Genomic DNA, 27,272 nt, shown 5'->3' with positions numbered 1-27,272 from the left:
GCAGTCTCATCCCATTTGTTGTGTAAGTGGGAAAGAAAATATAGCAGCCGGTGGCTTCACTGTTACGTTCTCCACCACAAAAGGCTGTATACATTTGCACAAAACCTTGCAGGAAGCAAGCACTAAAGTTGACCAGCCTTGAAACAGGGATCAGCACTGTATTGAAAAAGAAGAACTTCCTTTTTCAGTATGAAATGAAAAACAGACAGTGCAAAATGGGATGTGACTGAAAGTCTACAGAGAGAAAAAAAGTACTGGTAGCTGCACACAAGGAGTATTTCAGTCATTTTGCCTACTTGTCCATGATCACTTGTAAACTTCCATGTTTTGAAAATAGGTCTGTGTGAATTTAATGTTCTTTTGAAAATCCAATGGAAAAGCCTAGGCGCTGCTACTCCTGTAAACTCTTCCTTCGGCTTTTTGCTGGACTGCTAACAGCAGGAAATACAACCACAAATGAGAAGTATATAATGCTCACCACCATCAACTAATAAATATGCAAAGCCTTTTAATGTGGAACATAAAGGAAAAACTGTAAGTATATGCTTCTCGTAAATGATAAATGCTTCCAATTGCGTAGTGAATAGTGAAGCAAACCGGTGAGTACTTAAAAAAGATTATTCACCTCAGTAGCCACAGTTAGCCCACAAAGTACAGAAGAACGTCCTTATCAGCTGAGACACCAGTTGTAGACACCCACTCATTAATAATAAAATAACGCTTTTTGTCCTACAGTCCTGCAGCATGGGAGCTCAGTAGAGGCAGGATTTCACACTACGTGTGGATTGACTCCCAGGCAACACATATTTTCCAGCTTAGAGTAGAGAAGGAATCTTTTCTTTCTAAGCAAGGTATTTTATCTTTCCCTTCCGTCTCCACAGCACGCCCTTCTCCATCCAAAATGGGAACTAGAAGAGCCAGTTGAGCCAATGATGAAGCTGTGGGGAGCAGGTCAAAGTCGACCACTCTCAGAGGTTTTTTTGCGTTACCACTTGGAAAGGACCACATGGAGAGGGGTGAGCTTCCCAGGTGTTCTCAGAGTTATACACATAGGGATGACTGCAGTGTGAAATTGCTTCTCCAAACTGGTTGTTACACAGCAAGTGTGAACTGGTGTGTACTAACAGCAGGACAGCTGCAGAAGCACAGAGCTCAGCAGAATTTTACTTACCTCCTTTAAAGACAGGTCACTCATGTCCTTTTGACACTTTATTTGCTTCTGTGATACCCTATACCATGTACGTTTCAGGTGCCTGACAGCTCTGTGGAACAAGTAACAGGTTTCTATGTTTCAGTTACAGAGTCACACATTGTAGGCATCGGAGGGGACAACCAGCAGGCTGCACAGGATTGCATCCAGGTGGGTTTTGGGTATCTCCAGAGAAGGAGACCCCACAACCTCTCTGGGCAGCCTGTTCCAGTGCTCTGGCACCCTCAAAGTGAAGAAGTTTTCCCTCATACTCAGATGGGACTTCCTGTGTTCTGGTTTGTGCCCATTGCCCATTGTCCTGTCACTGGGCACCACTGAAAAGAGTCTGACCCCATCCTCTTGACATCCACCCTTTAGATATTTATAAGCATTGATGAGATCCCCTCTCAGTCTTCTCTTCTCCAGACTAAACAGACCCAGCTCTCTCAGGCTTTCTTCCTACGACAGATGCTCCAGTCCCCTAATCATCCTCGTAGCCCTCCGCTGGACTGTCTCCAGTAGTTCCCTTTCTTGAACTGGGGAGCCCAGAACTGGACACAATATTCCAGATGTGGCCTCACCAGGGCAGAGCAGAGGGGGAGGACAACCTCCCTTGACTGCTGGCCACGCTCTTCTTAATGCACCCCAGGATACCATTGGCCTTCTTGACCACAAGGGCACACTGCTGGTTCATGGAGAGTTTGTTGTCCACCAGGAGTCCCAGGTCCTTCTCTGCAGAGCTGCTTCCCAGCAGGTCAACCCCTAACCTGTACGGGTGCTTGAGGTTATTTCTCCTCAGGTGCAGGACGCTGCACTTGTCCTTGTTGAACTTCATTAGGTTCCTCTCTGCCCACCTCTCCAGCCTGTCCAAGTCTCGCTGAATGGCAGCGCAGCCTTCTGGTGTGTTGGCCACTCCTCCCAGTTTTGTATCATCTGCAAACTTGCTGAGGGTACACTCTGTCCCCTCGTCCGGGTCATTGATGAATATGTTGAACAAGACTGGACCCAGGACTGAACCCTGGGGCACACCACTAGCTACAGGCCTCCAGACTTTGTGCCACTTCTCACAACCCTCTGAGCTCTGCCATTCAGCCAGTTGTCTACCCGCCTCACTGTCCACTCATCTAACCCACACTTCCTAAGCTTGCCTAAGAGTATGTGATGAGAGACAGTGTCAGAAGCCTTACTGAAGTCAAGGCAGACAACATCCACTGCTTTTCCCTCATTCACCCAGCCGGCCATGCCATCATGAAAGGCTACCAGATTGGTCAGGCATGATTTCCCCTTGGCAAACCCATATTGACCATTCCTGATAACCTTCTTTCCCTCCATGTGCTTAGAGATGACCCCCAGAATGTGCTGTTCCATCACCTTTGCAGGGATAGAGATGAGGCTGACTGGCCTGTAGTTTTCGGGGTCCTCCTTCTTGCCCTTTTTGAAGACCAGAGTGACACTGGCTTTCCTTCAGTCCTCGGGCACCTCTCCTGTTCTCCATGACCTTTCAACGATGATGGAGACCAGTCTAGCAATAACATCTGCCAACTCCCTCAGTACTTGTGGGTGCATCCCATCGGGACACATTGATTTGTGGATGACAAGTTTGCCTAGATGTTCTCTAACCCAATCCTCCTTGACCAAGGGAAGGGCTTCCTTTCTCAAGATTTTCTCTCCTACCTCCAGGGTCTGCGTTTCCTGAGGGCTGATCTTATCAGTAAAGACAGAATCAAAGAAGGCATTCAGTAACTTCACCTTCTCTGTATCCTCCATCCCCAGGGCACCCACCTCATTCAGCAGTGGGGCCACATCTTCCCTAGTCTTCCTTTTGTTGCTGATGTATTTGAAAAAGCCCTTCTTGTCCTTGACATCCCTTGCCAGATTTAATTCCAAGTGGGCCTTAGCCTTCCTTGTTTCATGCCTACATACTCTGATTACATCCCTATATTCCTCCCAAGTGGCTGCTCCCTTTTTCCAAATTCTGTAAACTTCCTTCTTCCTTTGAGTTTTCCCAGGAGCTCCTTGCTCATCCATGCAGGTCTCCTTCCTCCTTTGCTTGATTTCCTGTTCTTCGGGATGCACCAATCTTGAGCTTGGAGGAAGTGGTGCTTGAATATTGACCAGCTCCCTTGGACCACTCTACCTTCTAGAGCCCTACCACAGAAATACAGTCACTACTAGCACAGAATACGGCAGCCATCTAGGAGGAAGTAACCAAATAATTAAATGATCAAAACCAAATACTCCAGCCCATAGGAAAAAAAAAAATTGGCAATGAAAGCAAACACTCTGCCCAGTTGGAACTGCAGGATGTAAATCCATCAGATGGATTTTGCATCAGATATTACGACTGCCATCCCTTCCTTATTCAAAAAGTATTATTGACCATTTTTTTCCCCTACAAATAGGATAATGTCTCATAGCATTACAAATTGTACAGAAAACCCCACAAACATATTTCAACAGCCACGACTGACTGAGTGCACCCTTTTTTGCCATATCTTGGAGACCAAACACTCCTTATGCAGGAAAGATCACCTGAAAAGTCAGGTACTTCAGGAACTGACATTAAATAGTATACTAATATTAGAAAACACAAAACAATATAAAGATTAATTCAATTCAGTTACCAGTAAATGCTCTGCTGATGGAATAGAAAAAAACCCGCACTGCTTGTACACCTATCCGTTTGTGACTCAGTGGAAGGTTATCAGCTACTGTTGTTGCTGCCAAAACTATGGCATGTTGTAGAGAGATTTATCTAAGCACTCACCAGGCTTCATACTGCAGAGCTTGGGAAATCTGATGGAAGATCTCAATACCAGGTAATTATGGCTGCAAGAACAAATGCTGGTGGGTAGGCACATGCTTGAAATGCATTTGAGGTTCACCAATCTCAGGACTACCACCACCCAACGCAATAGCCACATTTCCGTGCTTTGTTCATCTAACTGGTCACCAAATTAATTTGCTTTGAGTACATCTGGATGGAATAAGGGACAGCAGCCTATTTACCTAGGAGCTGCTGCCAGATACAAAGTTAGATTCAGGGATAGCAGGGAGCACTAATGAGCTTGAGTAGTACTTTGATTTCTGAATGATTCTGCATGGAGTAAAATTACAGAATATAATCATCAAGAGTTTTCCCTTCAGTGACTGATCACCACAGCAACTTTAGCTCATTAAGTTAATGTTTATAATTTAAATAAGTATATACACATGTGTGTATATATATATTTCCAAATACTCAAAGATTAATCCATAAATGCAACTGCTGAAGCTGTAAGCACATCTGCATTGGGTCAGACCTTGGGTTCCAGCACGTATAGAGCAGATGCACCATTTGCTGTCCCCACAGGAGTGCCCGCACGACACACTAACCTCCTTTCCCTAGGCCCACACCTGCCCATCGCCTTGGGCTAGGGCCCCATAGGAGGTTCTCACAGCCAAGCCATACAGCACATACAGCCATTAGCTGTGGCTAGGACTCTCAGAGATCATGGTGCCATAAGCAAACAACAGCAACTTCATTAAAATCAATGAAGTCCAGGACAGTTTACATTTGAATCAGTTCCCTTCTACAATAGGATTAGAATCTCCAACTCTAAAATATTTCAGCTGAAGACAGATGATCTAGATATTAGGCTTCTCCAGAACATATCCTAAAGAGTGGAGGGTGGGGGCTGAGCTAGCAATGAGCCAATATTTCAGGGGGCAGGTTACTATAGTCAGGGAAGTGTGAGTCTCGCTCTGAAAGTCACAAGGTCCGCAGGAAAGCTAGTTTCCTAGACGTCCTAGAGGTCCAGTTACACAGAATAAGGTTTGGATAGCTTCTAAAGGACCCAGTTCACCAGGCAATCAGCTTATTCACACCAAGGCCCCAAATTTTTGTGCATATACTTTGCTTTCTTCAGTGGAATTGCTGTTGAGACACACACTGTATTTGTGTAAAATGTATCCAGAAGCCAAGCCAAAATTAGCAATGAGCTAACTGAATAGAGCTAGGCATACTGGGCAGCACTTAAAATATGCAAACAAGCTCATCAAATGTTATATATACAGAGAGATCCCACACCTATGGGATACTTTTGTTTCAATTTTAAGTAAGCATTAGGAAGGCAACAAAATAATTTCACTTTATAGCAAAAAACAGTTGTAAAGAAAGAAGGGTTTACATCTTTAAATAAAGGTCTCTCACATCTGAATATTACACCAGTAATTTGAAAACTGTATATAAAATATTAATGCATATTTCTATAATGCTTATTACTGTACTAACAAACCCTAAGAGTATTTAAAGATACATAATTTACAAAGAAAAAATATTTAAATAGCAAAAGTTCTACTGATTTCAGTTTGAGCAGAGTTGAGCCAGAAGCTGAAACTTTAATTCACATAGGGTTTCTACTTTCTTTTACATTACAAAAACATCACATGTTCATTGCATGAATGAGAAGGCAACAAGATCTGTAAAATATGATATTATTTGACATCAGTACCAAAGTACTCAGAATTTTCATTTTGTACTTCAAAGGGAATTTCTAGTGTGAGCCAAACATGCTCTCACTCCAAATCCACCAAAAAAACACAGAGCTATAAGTGATATATTTGGCCATAATTACCCCAGCAAAAAGACCTAAAGTCCTATTGAAATTCATAAGGATGTATCACAGCTTGCATGGCACTGGTGGTCCTGCTGGCCTCCAAATTCCTTGGGTGTAGTTATGAGGGCAGTCACAACCATGGGTCATAGGGGGAGCAGGGGCAAGTGAGAAATACACATTTTCTTCCACTGCTGAAGTTCAGCAATCTCTACAAAGATTCAGAAGTAAGTATGGGAAGAACTTTACGATACTCCCTCCAGCAGAAAATGATGGGTTGAATTTACTGTACAAACTTTTTAGCAAACTTCCTGCAGATGTCCCCTGGAAGCTCAAATATCTATCAGCAATTGTCTGAATTAAACTGTATTGCACAATAGCACACTTGAAAGTTGCCTACTGGAGCAAACTTTGCATTGATTTTAATCCACACAAGACAACTATCATGAAGGCAAATGCCAGCTCCCAGCCTTTGATTCAGAGCATCCAAAGTAAGTGAGATGATTATCACAGTTCACTGGGTCCTGGGACTTGCCAACATGTTTTTACCACCAGGGATTGAAACATTTTTGGTACACTCTTCTCTTTTCAGGGAATATATAGCCAGTCCTGTTTTTCTATCACCACTGTCAGGAAAACTACAGCAGGCAGTGTACTCCTTCAGAGTTTCCCGTGCTGCCTCTCCAAGGAGTCTCTGTCCTCTGAGGACCATGTTTGTTCTTTCACTACTGGTTCTCTCTAGTTGCTTTCACACAATCCATGCAGTAAGATTCCAGGCTTGCTAACAGCCCCAGAGAAACCCTGCAGCTCACACCGCTGAAAGACTAACAGGTTTTGCATGTAACAAAATTGCAGGTTTCAGATGTCTGCAGTTAATTCAGTACCTACAGGAAACTGATGGTCTCCTGCTGGATGCATAGTGGCTGCCACATCCATGTATCTCCCCGGTCTATGATGAATTAAAAAAAACATTCCGGCACCAGTGAGAGAGTAATTCGAATAAAGGTACTCTGCATCTCCTGATCAAGCTGAAAACCAGAGCTCTGCTCCCCTGTCTTTGTGCGTAGACCAAGAATAGCAATGCACATCTGCCCATCGAAAAAGTTCATTTTTAAGTAGGTAGAGGTAGAAGTGCAGGCAGTGTTGGCAGGTGAAGAAAAGAACTATCGTCTACCTATAGCTTGAACTATCTTTTTTATAGTATTTATCTAAATGAATGTTTAGTAAGGGTCCAATTCAAAATACAGTCTAATGTTACACAAATAGTCACATTTTTTCAACTTTATCATTACAAAGAGCGTAAAAACAAGAGTAAAAGTTGATCATTACTGTAACACTAACACTAGTCATAAAATATACAAAAACTACATTAGTTAACCAGTACCCAGTCCAGAAAACTCTTCAGAGCCAGGCTTTGAAGAGCTCTCAGCATCCCAAAAGCCTTGCTTGCTGAGTGCACAGCAAAGTAATCCCCACCACACAACTATCTGGTGTGTTCTTCTGTACTGTTCTTGTTACCAGGTAGAATTTGGATGCTGATGGGTAGAACTCACTTGCAGTAACGTCTTATTTCCATGGCTGCTGCACATGCACTTCGAAACAGCTGAAAGTGATTAGACCAGTTTTGTCTTGTTTTATAGTTCCTTTTCTTCTTTTGGGGTTATTCTGGTTTTTAATACTCCCATCATACAATTTGAATTTTACATCCTTTGAATGCACCGGTAGTTGTCTAACTTCAAATGAGATTAAAGTGCTTTTCCAACCAGGAATGATCCTCAAAGTTTGGGTCTGGATGTGGAATCAGATTTTACACCATGTCTAATTTGCATAGATCAAAGTGAAGTCCAGCAAATAAAACTTCTGCTTTGCACTTGAGGTAAGTCAGGTTCCTAGTACATTTTGTGAAAAAATTAAGTAGTAGTACAGGAAAAACGTGCATCATATACAACAGGTATTTCAAGTTTGTTAATCTTGCCAGCATTTAATCTCTATCCAGAGTCTGTTATTAAAGTAATTAGCACCATGATTTTTAAATAATAATATGCAACATTATTCAGTTTGTGTTACAGTTCTCCTTATGGCTTCTGATTTTTGTCATTAATTCCTTTCCAAATTACTGTAAGGACTATTGCGCTTTATTGATCTGGCTCTTTTAATTATGTAAAGAGCTAATAAGGACAGGATTTAAAGTTGCAATTGCCTTTGTTGCCAAACTTCTTAGCACGAGAGGCTCTATGGCGTAAGAGCTAAATACGCTTGTAAGTGATTGCAGATGAAGGCTTGGCTATCCAGGCAAGAGGTGTGGACTAACCAAATGCAAATCAGAGACACTAAGAAAGCACACTTCAAAAGCATTCATTAGTAACTGCTCAGTACTAGTAATCTTATGACTGACTTGGAAGAGCCACATTTTAAGATAGCTGAATTTTCTCCTTGCCACTTCCCAAAGCCAGCAGGGGGCTACATCATGCTAACACTTTGAGTGGTTTCAGAACTAATGGTTGTACATCCATGTGTACCGTTGCTATGGTAAATAATGTTGAAATATAGAGTACATAACTTTTACACTCTGGGTGTTAGGAGAAAAATACAAAATGAGGAGATAAAATAATAATAAATCTGTTGTGGAACCTGTACTTCCAATGGAGGCCAGAAGCTTTCAAACTGACAAAGTAATCCTGGAGAAGCTACTTTCAGTCTCACTTAGAATAGAATAGAAATAGCTCTCCTGGTGTCCTCTTTTGCTATCTTTTTGAAGAGACTAAAGAAAATTGTCTTCCCATAACTCTGCGGTCTTCTTTATTTCCAGTCTGCCCCAGCAGTAACACTGCAATTACTCCAGATTGCAGGTGACTGTGGCCTGCGAGCAGCAGCTGTACCCTCACCATGAGCACACGTATGTCAGCAGCCATCCACACCCAGGCAGGAACATCCATTTATTTTCCTGACTCTGCTCCAAGCGTCAGATATAACTCCTTGACTTTCACAGTCACTTTTGAATCACACTGCTGCAACTCTAGTTTTTACTCTGGACTGAAACCACTGTCATTTTCCCATTTTTTCACACTCTCGACATAGCAGACAGATAAAATATTATTTTATGACCTCAAGGTTTCAGACAGATTTTGATTAGTTGAGGACTTCTCAGGACTCTTTATGATAATGCATTGATTTTGGTTCACGTCACATGGAGAAATTTTTGTGTAGTAAACCAGACTTTTGATTTCTTAGACACAACTAAATTTGGTATGATTCTTGTGCAAACCTGGAGTTGGCATCGAAAGATTTACTCTGGATTGCATTGATAAAGAATAGCCCGTAAAATGCAGATGTTTTCAAAATCTAAGGAACAATCATTTAAAAAGACAATTAATCTTCTGCTGCTTATGTACATTAATTTTCTTGAAAGTGAGTCAACTAGCCATTGCATAAGCACATTATAATGTTTCCTTTGTTGTTGCTAAAAAAAAATAAAAATTAATTAACAAGAACTGTGTTTAGAATTATGTGTTTGTAACTTTTAGATCAATGTCGTCTTAGGCTTCTCTATACAGAAATTAATGAGCTAGGGCACGTACAGGCTATAATATGGTATGAAGTGTTGTGTTTTTCTTTTACCTACAGCTAGGTTCAGTTAGTTTTGCCATTCCTTCAACTTTGCAATCAAGCTGAGAGCATACTTATGTTGCTTAGAAGCAACAAAGTCACTCCCATTCCCTCTTACCTGCATTTTTTGGTACCACAAACTGGAAAAATAAGAAAAATTATTTACAACTCTCATTTTTTATTTCATGAACATCATACCCTAAATATCTGCACTCTGTATGGAAAAATGGGAGAATCATAGAATGGTTTGAGTTGGAAGACACCATCTAGTTCCAACCCCCCTGCCATGGGCAGGGACACCCTCCACTAGACCAGGCTGCCCAAAGCCCCATCCAACCTGGTTGTAAACACTTCCAGGGATGGGGCATCCACAGCTTCTCTGGGCAACCTGTTCCAGTGCCTCACCACCCTCACAGTAAAGAGTTTCTTCCTAACATCTAATCTAAATCGACCCTCCTTCAGCTTAAGGCCATTACCCCTTGTCCTGTCACTACACTCCCTCATAAACAGTCCCTCTCCAGCTTTCTTGTAAGCCCCTTTCAGGTACTGGAAGGCTGCTGTAAGGTCTCCCTGGAGCCTTCTCTTCTCCAGGCTGAACAACCCCATCTCTCTCAGCCTGTCTTCACAGGAGAGGTGCACCATCCCTCTGATCAGCTTCATGGCCCTCCTCTGGACTCGCTCCAACAGCTCCAATGTCTCTCTTGTACTGGGGGCCCCAGAGCTGGACACTAGCATGTACAAATACTTAATGTGATTTTTGAAACCTTTACCAGCTTTAGATTTATTTACTGGTCCCAGTAAATAGTTTGATTTACTGAAAGCTTGACAGATTAATCAAACATGATTTTTTTCGCAGTACTCAGAAATCCTGTTGGGTGCAGAGAGCCAGTTTGTAGTAAGTTCTCCTCAGCCTCCTAAGTATCTACTCTACGATCAAAAGGAAAGGATTTCAGACAGCGTATTGACTGACTTTGCATTGCATAGAACAAATTCTGAAAATTGTTGGTACAGTTTTGATTAACACAGCCATAATCTGAAGCTGATTTATTTCATAAGGACTAACTGTGACTATCAGAACACTACTACACAGGCTATTTTAGCGACTTTCCTCACAATGAACACATCTTATTAACACTCTCTAACTTGAGATTTACTGTCAGTACATATCCAGGATTTAATTTGAACCCCTAAAGGTCTACATAAGTTTGGGCCTGAGCTCCTTGAAAGACTGTCTTTCTCCCCTTAAGATTCAGGAAGCTGAGATTACTCAATGTTTCTGAGCCCTCACTTTTATAAGAAACAGCCATCCATGATGTTGGATGTTGCTGGCCGGCTCTAAGAGGTCTGTGCACTCTTATAGTAGTTCACCGTTATGGTGTGATAAGTTTCATTAGGAATTAGGGTGGGAGTGGGCATTTTTTTTTATTTTTAATTTGGCAATTGTCCTGGTTTTGGCTGGAATGGAGTTAATTTTCTTCCTAGTAGTGGGTGTAGTGCTGTGGTTTGGATTTAGGATGAGAATAATGTTGATAACACACTCATGTTTTGTTTGTTGCTAGGCAACGTTTACACTAAGTCAAGGACTTTTCAGCTTATACTGCCTTGCTAGCAAGGAGGCTGAGGTTGCACAAGAAGCTGGGAGGGGGGACAGCCAGGACAGCTGACCCAAACTGGCCAAAGGGATATTCCATACCATATGATGTCATGCTCAGGTCATAACTTGGGGGAAACTGGCTAGGGGTTTAGACCAAGTCTCGAGAACTAGCTGGACATCAGTGGTCTGTGGGTGGTGAGCAATTGTGGTGTGCATCACTTGTTTTGTATCTATTATTATTACGATTATCATCATCATCATCTTCTTCCTTTTCTGTCACATTAAACTGTCTTTATCTCAACCCATGAGACTTACTTTTTTTTTCTGATTCTCTTCCCCATCCCCCTCTGGGAGAGAAGTGAGCAAAAACAGCTGTGTGGTTGTTTTAGTTGCCTGCCGGGTTAAATCATGACAGCAATACATCAGACCTTTCATAGTATCTTTGGGAAGGAGGCAGATACAGTAAAGGCAAATAGAAATAACTTCAGGACAGTAAAATCTTTCATTCATATTTTGTGTTACCCTTCTCTAAAATTAGGCAGCTAATTTAAGTAGATGGTAAAGCTTTACTGAATTCCATAAATTCAGACAATTAGTCAAACCAGAGAGGCTCAGAAAGACACCGAAAAAACTCCAAAAAAGATATAAAATAATATGCCATATAAAATAATATGCCATTAAAAAAAGTATTTAAAAATATAGTATCTGGAAAATTCTTTAGGGGCTAGAAGTACATCATGGGTTTTCTGGTAGGTATTCTTGAGGTATTTTGCCTTTTAATTCTTGACTGTTCATCCTTCACCATTATATTTTAATTTCACCTGTTATTAAATATAATAAATGAAACATCAGAAGACATTTACATTATATTGTCTCCTATTTCAGCTATGTGACTGTACTCTGGAATTCATGAACCCATACAGCTTTTTAATATAACTGCATGAAAACTTCAGAATCAAGTATAATTTCTGCCGACATTGGAAATAACAAGAATTTTAAACACTAGAGAGAAGGCACTGATGCCAATTATGGCAAATGGTCTTCAATGGAATGACAGCATCAGAACAAATTTCCTAAGATGGCCATGCATCATTAAATGACAAAGACTAATATGAAGCTCCTCTATGTTATTAAAGAAATAATAAGTGGAAAAAACATTTATTTTGTCTGTGACTAGGACAGACGGGAAGGGAAATCCTCATTCAACTCAAACCAAAAGGACCCACATATCTTACTTGATCAACAACTTAAACACATCTTAAGTGGATACTGAAGCATACGCAATGTGATCCTGTTAAGTCAACCGTTTGGCTGAGTTTTATCCAGTCATCTCTCCAGTTCACTACTAACATGAATTATATTTGCACAAACCAAATGAACCACGCCAGCAGGAAGTCTGAATATAATTGCCTTCTTCACATTGCCTATAGGCTCCTGTGTTTGTACAATTAGATTAGTTTTCTTCCTCTCCTTTTCCCCTCCCTGCAGCAGCATCTGCAGAGCACACTGCTGCCTGTACAGCTCTGTCAGTGCATGCTCATGGTTTGTTAGCCAGGGCTTCAGCAAAAGACAACTCCTGGAAAGACTTCCTGCAAATACACTGATATAAAATGGTTGTTAGATGATATCACACCAGCCTGGCATGGAGCTTTTTATAAAATAAAAAGTTATGTATTATGAAGAAAAGCCGTCAAAGAGTTTGGAAGAGGGGCCCAAGAAAGCTGGTTAGTTTTCAAGGGTCACCTCCTCCAAGCTCTGGGGCAAAGCATCCCAACAAAGAGGAAGTAGGGCAAAAACACCCGGAAGCCTGTGTGGATGAACAAGGAGCTCCTGGGCAAAGTCAAACACAAAACGGAAGCCTACAGAGGGTGGAAGCAAGGGCAGGTAGCCTGGGAGCAATACAGAGAAACTGTCCGAGCAGCCAGGGATCAGGTTAGGAAAGCCAAAGCCCTGACAGAAATTAGTCTGGCCAGGGATGCCAAGGGCAACAAGAAAAGCTTCTATAGGTATGTTAGTGAGAAAAGGAGGATGAGGGAAAATGTGGGTCCCCTCCGGAATGAAACAGGAGACCTGGTTACCTGGGATATGGAGAAGGCTGAAGTACTCAATGACTTTTTTGCCTTAGTGCTCACCAGCAAGTGCTCTAGCCACACTGCCCAGGTCACAGAAGGCAAAGGCAGGGACTGGGAGAATGCAGAACTGTCCGCTGTAGGAGAAGATCAGGTTCGAGACCATCTAAGGAACCTGAAGGTGCACAAGCCCATGGGACCTGATGAGATGCATCTGTGGGTCCTGAGGAAACTGGCAGATGAAGTGGCTAAGCCATTCTCCATCATCTTTGAGAAGTCCTGGCAGTCTGGTGAAGTTCCTGCTGACTGGAAAAGGGGAAACATAACCCCCATTTTTAAAAAAGGGAAAAAAGGAAGACCTGGGGAACTACAGGCTGATCAGTCTCACCTCTGTACCTGGCAAGATCATGGAGCAGACCCTCCTGGAGACTATGCTCAGGCACATGGAAAATAAGGAGGTGATTGGTGACAGCCAACATGGCTTCACTAAGGGCAAATTGTGCCTGACAAATTTGGTGGACTTCTATGACGGCGTTACACTGTTGGTGGATAAGGGAAGAGCAACTGACAATATCCACCTGGGCTTGTGCTAAGCATTTGACACTGTCCCGCATGACATCCTTGTCTCTATATTGCAGAGACATGGATTTGACGGATGGACCACTCAGTGGGTAAGGAATTGGTTGGACAGTCGCTCTCAAAGAGTGGTGGTCAACGGATCCATGTCCAGTCACAAGTGGTGTTCCTCAGGGGTGGGTACTGGGACTGGTGCTGTTTAACATCTTTGTCAGTGACATGACCAGTGAGATCAAGTGCACCCTCAGCAAGTTTGCCAACAATACCAAGCTGTGTGGTGTGGTCGACATGCTGGAGGGAAGGGATGCCATCCAGAGGGACCTTGACAGGCTGGAGAGGTGGGCCCATGCGAACCGCATGAAGTTCAACAAGGTCAAGTGCAACGTCCTGCATGTGGGTCGGCGCAATCCCAAGCACAACTACAGGCTGGGCAGAGAATGGATTGAGAGCAGCCTTGAGGAGAAGGACTTGGGGATGTTGATTGATGAAAAGCTCAACATGACTCGGCAATGTGGGCTCACATCCCAGAAAGCCAACCATGTCCTGGGCTGCATCCAGAGAAGTGTGACCGGAAGGTCGAGGCAGGTGATTCTGCCCCTCTACTCCACTCTCGTGAGACCCCACCTGGAGTACTGGGTCCAGCTCTGGGGCCCCCAGTACAAGAAAGACATGGAGCTGTTGGAGTGAGTCCAGAGAAGGCCATGAAGTTGATCAGAGGGCTGGAGCACCTCTCCTATGAGGACAGGCTGAGAGAGTTGGGGTTGTTCAGCCTGGAGAAGAGAAGGCTCTGGGGAGACCTTATAGCGGCCTTCCAGTACCTGAAAGGGGCCTACAGGAAAGATGGAGAGGGACTGTTTACAAGGGCATGTAGTGACAGGACAAGGGGTAATGGGTTTAAACTAAGAGGAGGTAGATTTAGATTAGATGTTAGGAAGAAACTCTTTACTGTGAGGGTGGTGAGGCACTGGAACAGGTTGCCCAGAGAAGCTGTGGATGCCCCATCCCTGGAAGTGTTTACAACCAGGTTGGATGGGGCTTTGGGCAGCCTGGTCTAGTGGAGGGTGTCCCTGCCCATGGCAGGGGGGTTGGAACTAGGTGATCTTTGAGGTTCCTTGCAACACAAATAATTCTGTGATTCTATGATTCTATGAAACAGATGTTTTCTCTGCTTTGTAGTAATCAAGCCAAATAAAATTGTGATAATCTGGTTACAAAAGTGGTTGGGTGTGCACTGTAGGTGAGGTAGTCAGTTGCTTGTGATGTTAACAAAATCTCAAGGATTGTTGTGACAGAGCCATTAAGGTTTTACTTCTGGGAATGAGAATAGCAATTGTGAGAATGCTTCCAGGGTGAAAGCAAACACAGATATTTTCAGGTTTGCTCATTTAGATCTCCCAAGAACTCTCATCTGAATGAAACATTTCCCACTGTCTCACAATTAATCAGGCAAGAAATTGAAAAGATGCAGGCAAATTGAATTACTTTCGCACAATCATACTGTTATTACAGCATAATTTGTGTTCAGTCACTGGGCACCTTAAAGGAATCACTGTGGTCTCTTAGTAATTTGAGGACGGGGCAGTCTGGGTAATAGCCTAATAACTTGGAAGGTTCTGGTCGTTGTTAAGAAACTCTTAATAGATATGTGAAATACAGGCAGTTCCAACCTCAATTAAATGGTCAGGGACAGATAACAGTAAAAAAAATACAAGACATCCATCATTCATAACATTATTTGAAGTCCCCTGCAAAAGAAATAAAATTTCATGCAGACTGGGAGACTTAATGTACTTTCTGAGACTTTCTTCCAAGGCTTAATTCATATAAGGTCACATTACCCCTTTTAGCTTCAGAAACAAGGATTGACTCAATCTTCTTCATTTTCGAGAAGGACTTGTAGTTGAGAAACTAGTGATATAATCTACCTAACTGACACACATTTAATAACTTTACTCTTTCAAAGGAGGAGCTAACTTAAAATACTAATGAAGAAGAAATAAAATGAATTAATTTCATTAAGAATCACCATCACTATTAGATGTCTTATCTAAATAAAGGTTTGGGGGTTGTTTTGTTTTCTGTCCAGTGTAATGAACTTACTCATTTTGCAATCACTTTGATAGCCTTTCCTTACAGGAAAAAACAAAGAGGAAAACCAAAATCTTCACATTTCAATTCATATCTTTTGTTATAGCAGTGCCCATTAAACTATTTTTTTTTTAATTAGAGAAAAATAAAACCACTCTTCTATCTATCCCTTTGCTAGCAGAGAAACTAGAAGGTGAATGGTGGAAGGAAAGAGTTAAAACTAACAGGATGGATCAGTATCATTAATAACATGTTCATTTAAGACCTATTTTATGATTTCAAACCACAATTTCTCATGCAGAAGCATGAAGCCATGGAAAAATAAGGTCTCCCCAGAGCCTTCTCTTCTCCAGGCTGAACAACCCCAACTCTCTCAGCCTGTCCTCATAGGAGAGGTGCTCCACCTCTGATCATCTTCATGGCCCTCCTCTGGACTTGATCCAGCAGCTCAATGTCTTTCTTGTACTGGGGGCCCCAGAGCTGGACCCAGTACTTCAGGTGGGGTCTCACGAGAGCAGAGCAGAGTAGAGGGGGAGAGCCAACTCCCTCGACCTGCTGGTCATGCTTCTTTGGATGCAGCCCAGGACATGGTTGGCTTTCTGGGATGTGAGCCCACATTGCTGGGTCATGTTGAGCTTCTCATCAATCAATACCCTCAAGTCCTTCTCCTCAGGACTGCTCTCAGGGCTGTTTCGTCAGTGCCTCCCACAAGAGCTGCCAGCTCCTGGTGGGTCTCCCTGCTCCACTGGCGTTTCCTTTCCTCAGGAAAACCCCTTGTGTGCCAAGATCTGTTGCTCTGCTGTACATCAGGCCAGCATCAGAGCATCCACTTGGCAACTGACATCACTATGTATGATATAATCATCCTTTGTGTCCAACCAACATTGCCGTTTTTTTCATGGATACTTCTTCCCTTCCCAATGCCCTAGCATCAACCTATCTATTCTAGGTACCCGCTAGTCCTTCCCTCTGGTAGGATTACAAGACATCTTAGCTAAATTGACCGTTATCTCTTTTTCTGCCTGTAAATTGCATGTAAGTATAATATACAGACCTTGGACTGGAATTTCCAGATATTTGGTTGTTTAGTTGAAGTGCCAATACAGACTAATCTGCCAAAGTCCATAAATTGCTGCCATGCCCACCATGCAAAAGCAACTTTGCCACTCATGTATGGCATGCACGGTCTGTGCAAGAGTAACAAACAGAGTGTTTGCACATATCTTCCTGTGCACGCACAGACCACCACTCAGGAGCGTGAGTTGCAGGTCTGGGACATCCCACACCTCTACCAGGCGTGCCTATTGCCCTGCCTCACTCTGCCTCGTCTCTCGCAAGAAGTATTGTTCCCTCTGCACCTCCACCTGAGACATAGACAACACTTGCAAAAAGGAAAAAAGAAGAAAATCTACATTGCTCCACTTGGACATTCTTGACATCCATATTCTCTGTTTAGACTGTAACTTTTCCCACGAAGACACTGTCACCCAAGTCTTTTGTACGTGCAAGGCTTTCTGTTATTCCCAGCTACTACTGAGCTGCAGTTCTCTTTGGAGCATTAGCTGGAGGCAGCAATTTCTCCAACTAGGATACAGCGCATCCTGCAAAGACAAATTTTAAGAGAGGAAGCTGAAGACAAAACACACAACATGAGCAGCACTAATTTTCTTGGTTATATTGTAAAATAAATGTCTACAAACAGCAGCAGTCCTTTTCCTGCCTGACACGAAAGCAGGGCACGCACCACGCTCCCCTGACGGCACCCCAGCAGGCCCTGCGCAGGCTGCTCCCCCATGCAGAAAAACTTCACCGGTGTTGGTCGGCGGCAGCACCACCGCGCTTGATCCTTAAAGAGCAGAAACGTTGCTAGGCGAGATATACGTACGTGCTAATAGCAAGAACACTTGGTGTCTAAGAGCATTTCCACAATTTAAAAATGTGACTTGATTAGTCCTTAAACACTAGAACAGAGTTAGCCACGGCGTGGCTACAGGTTAATTAAATTTTAAAGGCAGACCTTTATGAGCAAAGAGTAAAAAAAGTGTCCAACACGCATTAATGCACCCTTTAACACGCATGACAGAAATTATTATTTCTGTTAATCCGCGCGTGTTACAGAGGCGGCCGTGAATACAGTGCTGGGAATCACTCGGAAAGAAACGGGCCAGACAGAAACGCTACAGACAAAAAGCGTCAGGGAGAAGATCAGGTAACTTCAGCACAAGGAACAACCGCGGGGAAAGAGAGCGGGGGACGCGACACGCGTGTACCGGGGTCTCGGAGAAGAGGAGTGGGAAGAGCCCGCCGGGCAGCCGCGCAGGTGAGCGGCGCCGGGGCAGCGGGAGGCCCTTTCGCCGCCTCCGCCCGTGACTCCGCCGCGGCCGCCCCGGGGCCGCCCCTTCCCGCCGCCGCCCCGCACCCGGAGGCCGCAGGCGGGCCCGCACACGCCTCCCGCGGCCGAGGGCGGGCCGGGCGGGCCGCGGGGAGCTGTGCCGCCTGGCCGCGCAGAGGGACGGGCCGGGGCGGGCCGGCGGGAGGGGAGAGAAGCGGAGCGGAGCGGAGAGGGTCGAGCGGAGCGGCGCGGCGGCCGGGCTCGCCATGGTGCTGGTCGTGGTGATGGGCGTGAGCGGCTCGGGGAAGTAGGTACCGGGCGGGCGGCGGGGCGGAGCCGCACCGGGATTCCGGCGGCTGCCCCGGGCGGGGGAACTCCGGCCCGGCGTTGCCGGAGGTTGCTGGAGCCCGTCCGTGTGGGAGTCCCGGCTGCCCTTGCCCGAGGCCTGAGGGGGTTGTGACCGACTCTTTGTGCTTCTCTGCAGGACCACGGTTGGGTCGCGGCTGGCAGCGAAGGTACGGCTGTGTTACACTCGGGCCTGCCGCCCCTGTCAGCGCTGCTCAGCGGCAAGCCTCCCCCCCCGCGCCGGGAGACCTGCAGCTGCCTGCGGGCAGCTGGCCTTGACACACGGCGGGGCCGCTGCAGCTCGGCGGCGTGGGGCCTGCCCGCCCCCCGGCTGGGGCTGCCCCACTTTAACGTCGTGCCCTGATGCTGTTGCTGCAGCTAAGCTGACTTTGTAATTTTTGCTAATCATCATGACATGAATGGTGATTCATACTGTGGTGTAAGAGGCCTGCAATGTCTTAGGTGTCGTCTTTGTAAATTCTGGGATCCTTATTAGCTCACCTGGTTTGCCTGAATGATCCATAATTGTACTTTTTTTTTTTTTTTCTTAGCTGGGATGGAAATTCTATGATGCAGACGATTATCATTCTCCAGAGAATAAAAAGAAGATGGCAGAAGGGATACCACTAAATGATGAGGTACCTTGTATAAACACTGAAAGAACAGTCATGAACACATTTATCTTTGTAACCTCTGGCACATTGTGTTAAAGTAGATTGTGTTTTATGTAGACTCAACTGTAAGCATAGGCTGAATTTATGGGTGTGCAGCTGGTGAGAGAGGGAGGCTTTTTGTGATACAAAAGATTCTGCATAAAAAATAGTTTATCAAAAGTAGTTTATCAAAGTGTGCTTGGTAGCTCACAAGGGGTTTGATGCTGATTCAGGATTTGTCAGAAATCACTCCCTCTACATCAATATACAGAATTGCAGCTTTAGATTAAATGCTGCTTCTTTGAGTTAAATACATGAAGACGGACGGATGTCTCTACTGATGTACATTTCATCACTTTCAGTTACAGAAGTGATTACTTCTGTTTTATATGGTCCTACTTAAAATGTGCTTCCTTCCCCTCAGCCTGTTCTTTAGCCTAAAAAGATAAAAATGTTCAAGTTTAGTTTTACAATACTTAAGAATTCAGAGACTTGAGTAAATTAGAAAAGTTACTACGTAACACCCCTTCAGTGTTTTCTGGGAAATCTCTAGAAGCATAAAGCAAAACGAGGGAGTTCTTCAAAGCACTCTCTAGAGACTGAAAATATGTTCTAGATTCTTGTTAAAAACTTTAATCTTTCACTGGTGGTTGGAAGGTCATATAGAACAGTACGTCATCCAAAGCAGCATTGCACAACTGAATGACTGAACCATCGGTGTATGGTGCACAGCAAGAGGGAAGCATCTCCTCTGAAACACCAGAGATGCAAAGTTGTGAAGGTGTTCTTGAATGCCAGTGGGAAGTTATTCTGTAATGACAATAACAAAAAAATGGTGCATTTATTTGTCCATGTTATCATTTGTTGTGCTCATCCAGCAGTAGCAGCATTGAAAGACGAAATGAGAGCAATCCTTTAGCACTCAATAGGTATGACAAAAGTTTGTGGGACTTAGAATTTAAAATAAGATTATAATGAGAAGCTGATCAGTCATTCACATTGTGGTTGCCTAACTATTGAGCAAAGGTGTTGCAAAATTGTGGCTGTGATTACATTTATTTGTGAATGCTACTGACATAAAAATGACATAATTAAGTTATTGCAGATAATTAAATTTAGATCTGTCTGTTCCTGAAAGCTTCAGCTTTGATCCAAAGCATTGTGTATGTATGTCAAGATATAAGGAAAAAGAAATAACAATTCAGGCTGTACATTTGAGTTGTATAATAGAAGCAAGAGAGAAGGTGACTGTCCTTTAGAGGTTTGCAAGGTGCATGCGACATGTAAATACATATTACTTCCATCAGATACTTGTAGGTATCTGTAAGATAAAAAATACTGTTCCGCTAAAAACATCTTATTAAAAATATGCCTAGCACTTCTGACTAGCCTTCAGGCAGTGATAGCAGATCTACAATAGGGAGAAGGATAATCAAAACTGAACTTGCTGTACAGTTCAATGCTAATTTTCATCTCTAGTTAAATGCTCTAGATGTTAGAAGCAATTATTTCAAATCAATTTCATAAACAATTTTGAACTAACTTGTTTTCTTTCTAGGACAGGATTCCCTGGCTTTGTGCATTGCATGATATACTGAGGAGGTAAGAGAACATCTAGCTTCAGGGAGTTTGGGCTAAAGACAAAAAAAGTGCCAAAATTATTTTCTTCCTTTCATTCCAAAACAGAAATGTATGTAGCAGTGTAAAAACATTCTACAGGCAGTAAAGCATTATTTTCACTAATCTAAGCTGTGGTAATAATTGCTGAGAGTGAGATAATCTCTGAATAATAGTGTTGGAAAAATTGTTGCCAATGATAGTTGTTTTTCTACTGTCTATGTAAAAGTAATTTCAAGGATCCAGTTCAATAATAAACCTGGCATTAGCTACTTAGAATATAACCACAAAATACACCGATAACGACAGCAGGATAAAATTTTGTAAAATATTGTTAGTTTAGGATACGGTGTCAAGTTTTCTTGACACCATCTCCCACAGGATCCTCACAGAGAAGCTGATGGAAGTATGGGCTGGATAAGCAGACAGTGAGGTGGGTTGAAAACTGGCTGGACAGCCAGGTGCAGAGGTTGATGATGAGTGGCATGAAGTCCAGCTGGAGGCCAGTAACTAGCTGTGTACACCCGGGGTCAGTACTGGGTCCCGTCCTGTTTAGTATCTTCATTAATGATCTGTCTGATGCAGCAGAGTGCACCCTCAGCAAGTTTCCAGATGACACAGAACTGGTAGGAGTGGCTGATCCACAGGGACCTTGACAGGCTGTAGAAATGGGCTGCCAGGAACCTCATGCAGTTTAAGAAGTGCAAAGTCCTGCCCCTGGGGAGGAACAACCCCAGGCACCCGTGCAGGCACTGGGGGGCACCCAGTTGGAAAGCAGCTTTGTAGAAAATGACCTGGAGGGACCACAGTGGACATTCAAGTTGAACATGAGCCAGCAATGTGCTCTTCTGGCAAAGCAGGCCAGTGATATCCCGGGCTGCATTAGAGAAAGTATTGCCAGCAGGTCAAGGGAGGCGATCCTTCTTCTCTCCTCAACACTGTAGCTGTACCTGGACTACTGTGTCCAGTTCTAGGCTCCCCAGTTTGAGAGAGGTATGGACATACTGGAGAGCATCCAGCGATGGGCCATGTAGATGATGAAGGGACTGGAGCATCCGCCAAATGAGGAGAGGCTGGGAGACCAGGGACTGTTTAGCCTGGCTTTACACAGTGGCTGTTACTTGCTTGTGCACATCAGGTGAGCATGCCTTTTTGGAGCGTGGGTTAATTCACTGAGAAATTTGTCTGGACTATTACACCGGATCCATTGCTTTATGTTACATGCTAGCCCAAGGCCACTGCCCAGCTCCAGAAACTTTGCAAAATTGAGTATACTTTAAAAGAGCCTAATGCCAATGTTTAATTACTAGTACTTAATAAGTAACTGAGGCTTGTATTGGCTTATCTATGCGATAACAGTAGCTCTTTTAAGTTCGTATTTCCTGGTGAACCAAAATCTGACAAATGTAGCATGATTTTAAATGGGTTTTTTCGTAATTTTAATTTGATTACAGAAGGTACTTTCTTAGGCATTTCAGTCACTTCTCATAGAGACGACTAATTCTGGATTTGATTTTCAGTGGAACAGACACACCCACGGTTTTATGCTTGCTTTATTTTAAGAAACCTTGCCAGTAAAAAGTACATGTGCAAGGCATTAATTTACTTGCATCCAATGCCTTGTTTAACTTGAAGTGGGCATATGTGCAGTACTGCCAGTGAGTATGGTTACAGGAAACATAAAATTTATCATTACAGTTAAATTTGAGCCAGTGAAAACAGGTGTTGGAAGTATACCTGAATATGTATACAGAGGTCTGTATGTGAACAGACCTCTGTACTGTTCAGCAGCCACTTACTCTTTAGGCAGATTAGTGTAGTAATTTTATAGATAATGGATGGGTATTTGTATGGATATTCAGTTGCTGCTGTTCTCAGCCATTAAGGAAATGATCATGACACTTCTTTGTGCTAGAATTGAATTTAATTTAGGAAAGAACTGTGGCTAATAAAGAAGGTCTCCAAGATTGAGATTTTACCAGGAGGCTGTCTAGCCTGACCTCTCTTTCAAATCACATCTTTACCTGCATTGGAAATTTGGTTTCAAAATCTTGTCAAAATGACAAAAAAATGCCACTACTCCCAAGTATGTCCTCTGCAAAGATCCAGAACTTGTCTCCCTTGTTCAGCAGAACAAATGACCCATTTTGTTAAATCACATACGGATGTTGTTTGGGTGGGTTTTTTTCTTTTTGATAGAGAAGACTCATCTAGACAAGATGCAATTCTGGCCTGTTCTGCACTGAAGAAGATGTATAGGCGTATATTAGTTAGTGGAGCATCTGGAATTGAAAGCAATCAGCCAGAGCAACCAGGAGAAAACGCAGCGCTGCAGATCCTCTTTGTTCATTTGCATGGGCCTATAGACATCATAGCTGGCCGCCTGGAGAAGAGGAGAGGACATTTTATGGCACCTGAACTTCTCAAGTCTCAGTTTGACACTCTGGAGCCTCCTAGTGCACCAGAAAATTTTATTACTGTCAGTCTAGAAAAATCTCTCCCTGAAATAGTGCTGGAGATTGAGCACGCCATTTTTCAGGGTGAGGCTTTTCTGCAGGAAGTTTCTGAATTACACATACAGAAATTCCCATAAGGATATCAAGGGTATGGAACAGCATTTTAATTATTACATTGATTATTAAATCAAAAGAACTTATTTTCCCTTATAATTAAATGGATTGCAATGCTAAGACCTGGTTTACTACTATTGGAATTTTTATCATAGCTCTGTAAAAGACATAAAAGATGAAATTTTCAAAAACTATCAGTTTTTTAAACTCTTCATCACATGAAGTTAAATCTCCCATTTTAGGAAGAGTCTGCTTTTGAAAATCCTGCCAAGGGTCACATACAATAATTTAATGTCTTCATTTTAATTTTTACTCTGTCAAACACGGAGATAGGCATATCTGCTATTAAGAGATTAAATAATTTACAGCTTTGTTAGAAACAAAACAGTTATTTTTCTAGAAGTACAAGAGGCAGGAACATGCATGATGAAGTTCTGTGCCTGACACTACCACCGTCTCACTGCCAGATTCTTAGCAGGTTGTAGCTTCTGTGTTTGTGTCCTTGCTAAGCTCACCAGCGCACTGGGGACTTCATGAGAGCTTTCATGAACTCTTACTGTATGCATTGAACACCAAGCTGAAAAATGTGAGGGAAAAGGTAGTGGCGGTGGGGCAGTATACGAAATATAATTGTAGGGAGGTGAGGCAATATGCGAAATATAATTGTATGGAGGTGAGGCAATATACGAAGTATAATTGTGTGGAGGTGAGGCAATATGCAAAATATTGTATTGTATGGACAGCTTTAGAAACAAAGTGTCAGTGGCATCATTTTGACTCTGAACTCGCATCTTTCATGTACAAAGCACACCCATTGATGAAGTACAGTGGAGAGTGAGTCAACAAGTGATCTAAGATACTGAATACAAGATGGGTAGGTATTTCTTTCTTTTAGAAAAACTAACTTACACTTTCACACTTGGACTTTCTCCTTCACTTCCCTTTTCTGGGGTGCTTTACTCTTCCACCTCAGCTGATGTTCAGTCCAATGTATGGTTATGGACAGGTGTCCATACAACCACTTCAAAGCTTAAGATCAAGATATTTCTAATACACATTTTTCACAACTTTTTTTTGTGACCAGAAAATTCCAAACATCCAATCAGTTACCTAACTCACAGAATTTAAGGTTAAAATCCTTTTTTTATTGTCAAAGTGTTTTTTGAAAAGTTCATTTTGCCTTGTTATACAAGAAGTGCCTTTTTAGCTTAACTTAATGAAAATTGTGGATGGTTTCTGTAAGAAGGATTTGAGTCACATCTGAATGGCGTCATCCCCATGTGCTGTTGCACATGGATTATTTTTAGTGTGTCATGCGTTTTTTTATTTCTAGGATGATGGATGAACTCCTTTAGAAGCAAAACTCATGTTTTGAAGTGTCTTTGGTGTAATTTTTACCTGGATAACTGGTTGAAAAACGTTTGTCTTTTAGTTCTCATTTTGTATCAGTAGTAAGGTCTTTGTGGTTTACTAGACAAACTGTTGTGCTTAGGTCAGTGTTGTGGTTTAACCCCAGCCAGCAGCTAAGCCCCATGCAGCCGCTTGTTAACTCCCCTTTCCCCTCGGGTTGGGGAGAGAATCAGAGGAGTCAAGGCGAGAAAACTCATGGGTTGAGATAAAAACAGCTTAATAGGACAAACACAATAAGGAAAATAATAATAAAAATATACAAAACAAGTGATGAACAGCACAATTTCTTATCACCCAAAGTCGATGCTATGCATGACCCCCAGCTCCCCAGCCCACACGTGCAAGCAAAGCAAAGGAAGGAATTCATTCCCCGCTGCCCACGGGCAGGCAGGTGTTCAGCCATCTCCAGGACAGCAGGGCTCCATCACGCCTAATGGTGACTTGGGAAGACAAACACCATCACTCTGAATGCTGCTGTGCAAGGCCTCTAGCTACCGTGCAAGACCCCCAGCTACCATGCCAGGCCCCCAGCTGCCACACCTCTCAACACCCCACCCCCAAGTTACAAACACAACATGACATCATATAGTGTGGAATATCCGTTTGGCCAATTTGGGTCAGCTGTCCTGCCTGTGTCCCCCTCACCCGTCTTAGGCACCGCCCCGCCTCCTTGTTGGCAGGGCAGTGTGAGAAGCTGAAAAGTCCTTGACTGGCAACAACTGAAAACATGAGTGTGTCATCAACATTGTTCTCATCCTAAATCCAAACCACAGCACTGCACCAGCTGCTGGGAAGAAAATTAACTCTATCCCTGCTGAAACCAGGATGATCAGTGCAATAAATGGGTATTATCTGACTGAAAATGGGCATTTTTAGATAGAGATTTGGGATTGTAGACATTAACACACCCATCCAGAAGTGGTCTTTTCCTATTTGTGACCTGGAGGGAGAATACCAGGCAGTTACCAGTTTTTGTCTGCTGCTGTACAGCATAGCAGCACTAGAAATAAACACTTGCTCTCAACTCAGAGCCTGTTTATTCCGAGAGCCAAGGTGAAAGCTGAAGGCACAAACATTCGAGCACAAACTGGAACCCAGGAAGTTCCATCTGAACATGAGGAAAAAATTCTTCACTTTGAGGGTGCCAGAGCACTGGAAGAGGCTGCCCAGAGAGGTTGTGGGGTCTCCTTCTCTGGAGATACTGAAAACCGATCTGGACACGATCCTGTGCAACCTGCTCTGGGTGATCCTGCTGTAGCAGGGGGTTGGACTAGGTGATCTCCAGAGGTCCCTTCCAACACCTACCAGCCTGTGTGGTCCTGTGATTTGGAGGCAAAGTTAAGTGCAAGAGACAGATATGTCCAGCGGAGTCTTAACACCCTCAAATTTCAGAGACTAGGCACCTCTTCAGACTGATTCATCAGAACTCTAGAAGTTTAGCAGCTGTGAAAATCAAAGAAATGGCACCCTCTCGTGGTACCTCTGATTTTAATGGTCTTCATATTTTCCCAATACATCATTTTACAAACAAAGAGCTTTTCTAGTATACCCATTATTAAATACAGATTTATGGTCACTCTTTTCAGACACAACAAAACTAGATCAGGACATGGTATGGTGATGGGAAAGCTGCTGCATCCTGTCACAAACAGATATGATCAGGCCTTCATATGAAAAAAAAAAAATTAGGCAACATTTTCAAGGTGAGCACCAAAAAGGCTAGACTCTAATTTTCAGATCTGCTTGTCAACATTTATAGCAGGCTCACAAAGTGGTTGGTACTAACAGAAAATTATAATCAACACTTAAACCCCATTCTCTCTGAGGGAAGTCTATGTAAGCACCTTGGGTTTTGAAAGTGTTTTCTAAATAAAGTAGTATGTTCTTACTTAGAGGCAGTTCATGCTGCTTCATGTTAGGGGTATTTCTCACTGTTTGCCCCAATGACAGGAGTACTTCCTTCCCTTAACCTTTTAATATATTTGCCTTTTGCTTTTATAAAGTATTTCCACAGTTCAAATGATGCTGACCATTTAAATTAGCATGCCATTAATTTTGTGAATGACAGGTACAGTTTTCACTACAGGAGTTCAGCACTTTAGTCTGTTATGTCCTAATTAGCTAGTGCTTGAAGGTTGTAAGTCCCACTTACATCCTTCCATTAAAAGATGACATCTCTGTACCGTCACTATTCTAGCCTCCACGTTAATGAGAAATGATCAGCACCTAAAGCTAGTCATATTTTGCAGGCCTAGAGTTCATGAGAACCTCCTGTTTTCTAGAAAGGGCAGCTGGCAGTACGTGGATGAACACGGTAAGATGTTAAACATAGGCAATTTTTTTTTCAGAATGTTGATCTGAAGGTAATGCCAAGCATCTGCATTTCTCTCTCAGAATCTCAGGAGGCACTTTGCCTCCACCTTGCTCCGTCTCAGAGGGGGACAGATACAGCCAAAAAAAAATGTGGAAGTTGCCCCTTTCAACAAACAAGTAGAAACCAAGAAGCCATTACTTTCACTGGAAACTGTGGCTGAAATCTTCAGGAATACAACTTCTTATAGATGCTTTCCCTCTAAACTCTTCCTGCTTGCTTTTTATTTAGAAAATGAAGGTTACAAGACTCCTGGG

At 43.1% G+C, this 27,272-nt stretch overlaps 1 protein-coding gene across 2 annotated transcripts; it reads left to right on the top strand.

Moving 5' to 3' along the window:
- Positions 1-18,133: 18,133 nt before the first annotated feature.
- IDNK (IDNK gluconokinase) lies at positions 18,134-23,428 on the top strand. Of its 2 annotated transcripts, XM_075740578.1 has the most exons (5): positions 18,134-18,356; positions 18,534-18,564; positions 18,946-19,032; positions 20,606-20,649; positions 22,864-23,428. In XM_075740578.1, exons 1-5 carry the CDS (start codon positions 18,316-18,318, stop codon positions 23,255-23,257), a joined length of 597 nt encoding a protein of 198 aa, XP_075596693.1. In that variant the 5' UTR covers positions 18,134-18,315; the 3' UTR covers positions 23,258-23,428. The 2 variants fall into 2 exon arrangements, with proteins under 2 accessions (XP_075596693.1, XP_075596695.1); XM_075740580.1 differs by lacking the exon at positions 18,534-18,564 and having other exon boundaries at positions 18,134-18,318.
- Positions 23,429-27,272: the final 3,844 nt, after the last annotated feature.

The sequence above is a fragment of the Balearica regulorum genome, chromosome Z, assembly GCF_011004875.1.
Source record: "Balearica regulorum gibbericeps isolate bBalReg1 chromosome Z, bBalReg1.pri, whole genome shotgun sequence".
Taxonomy (NCBI): Eukaryota; Metazoa; Chordata; class Aves; order Gruiformes; family Gruidae; genus Balearica; species Balearica regulorum.
This window is presented reverse-complemented; position numbering and strand designations above follow the sequence as displayed.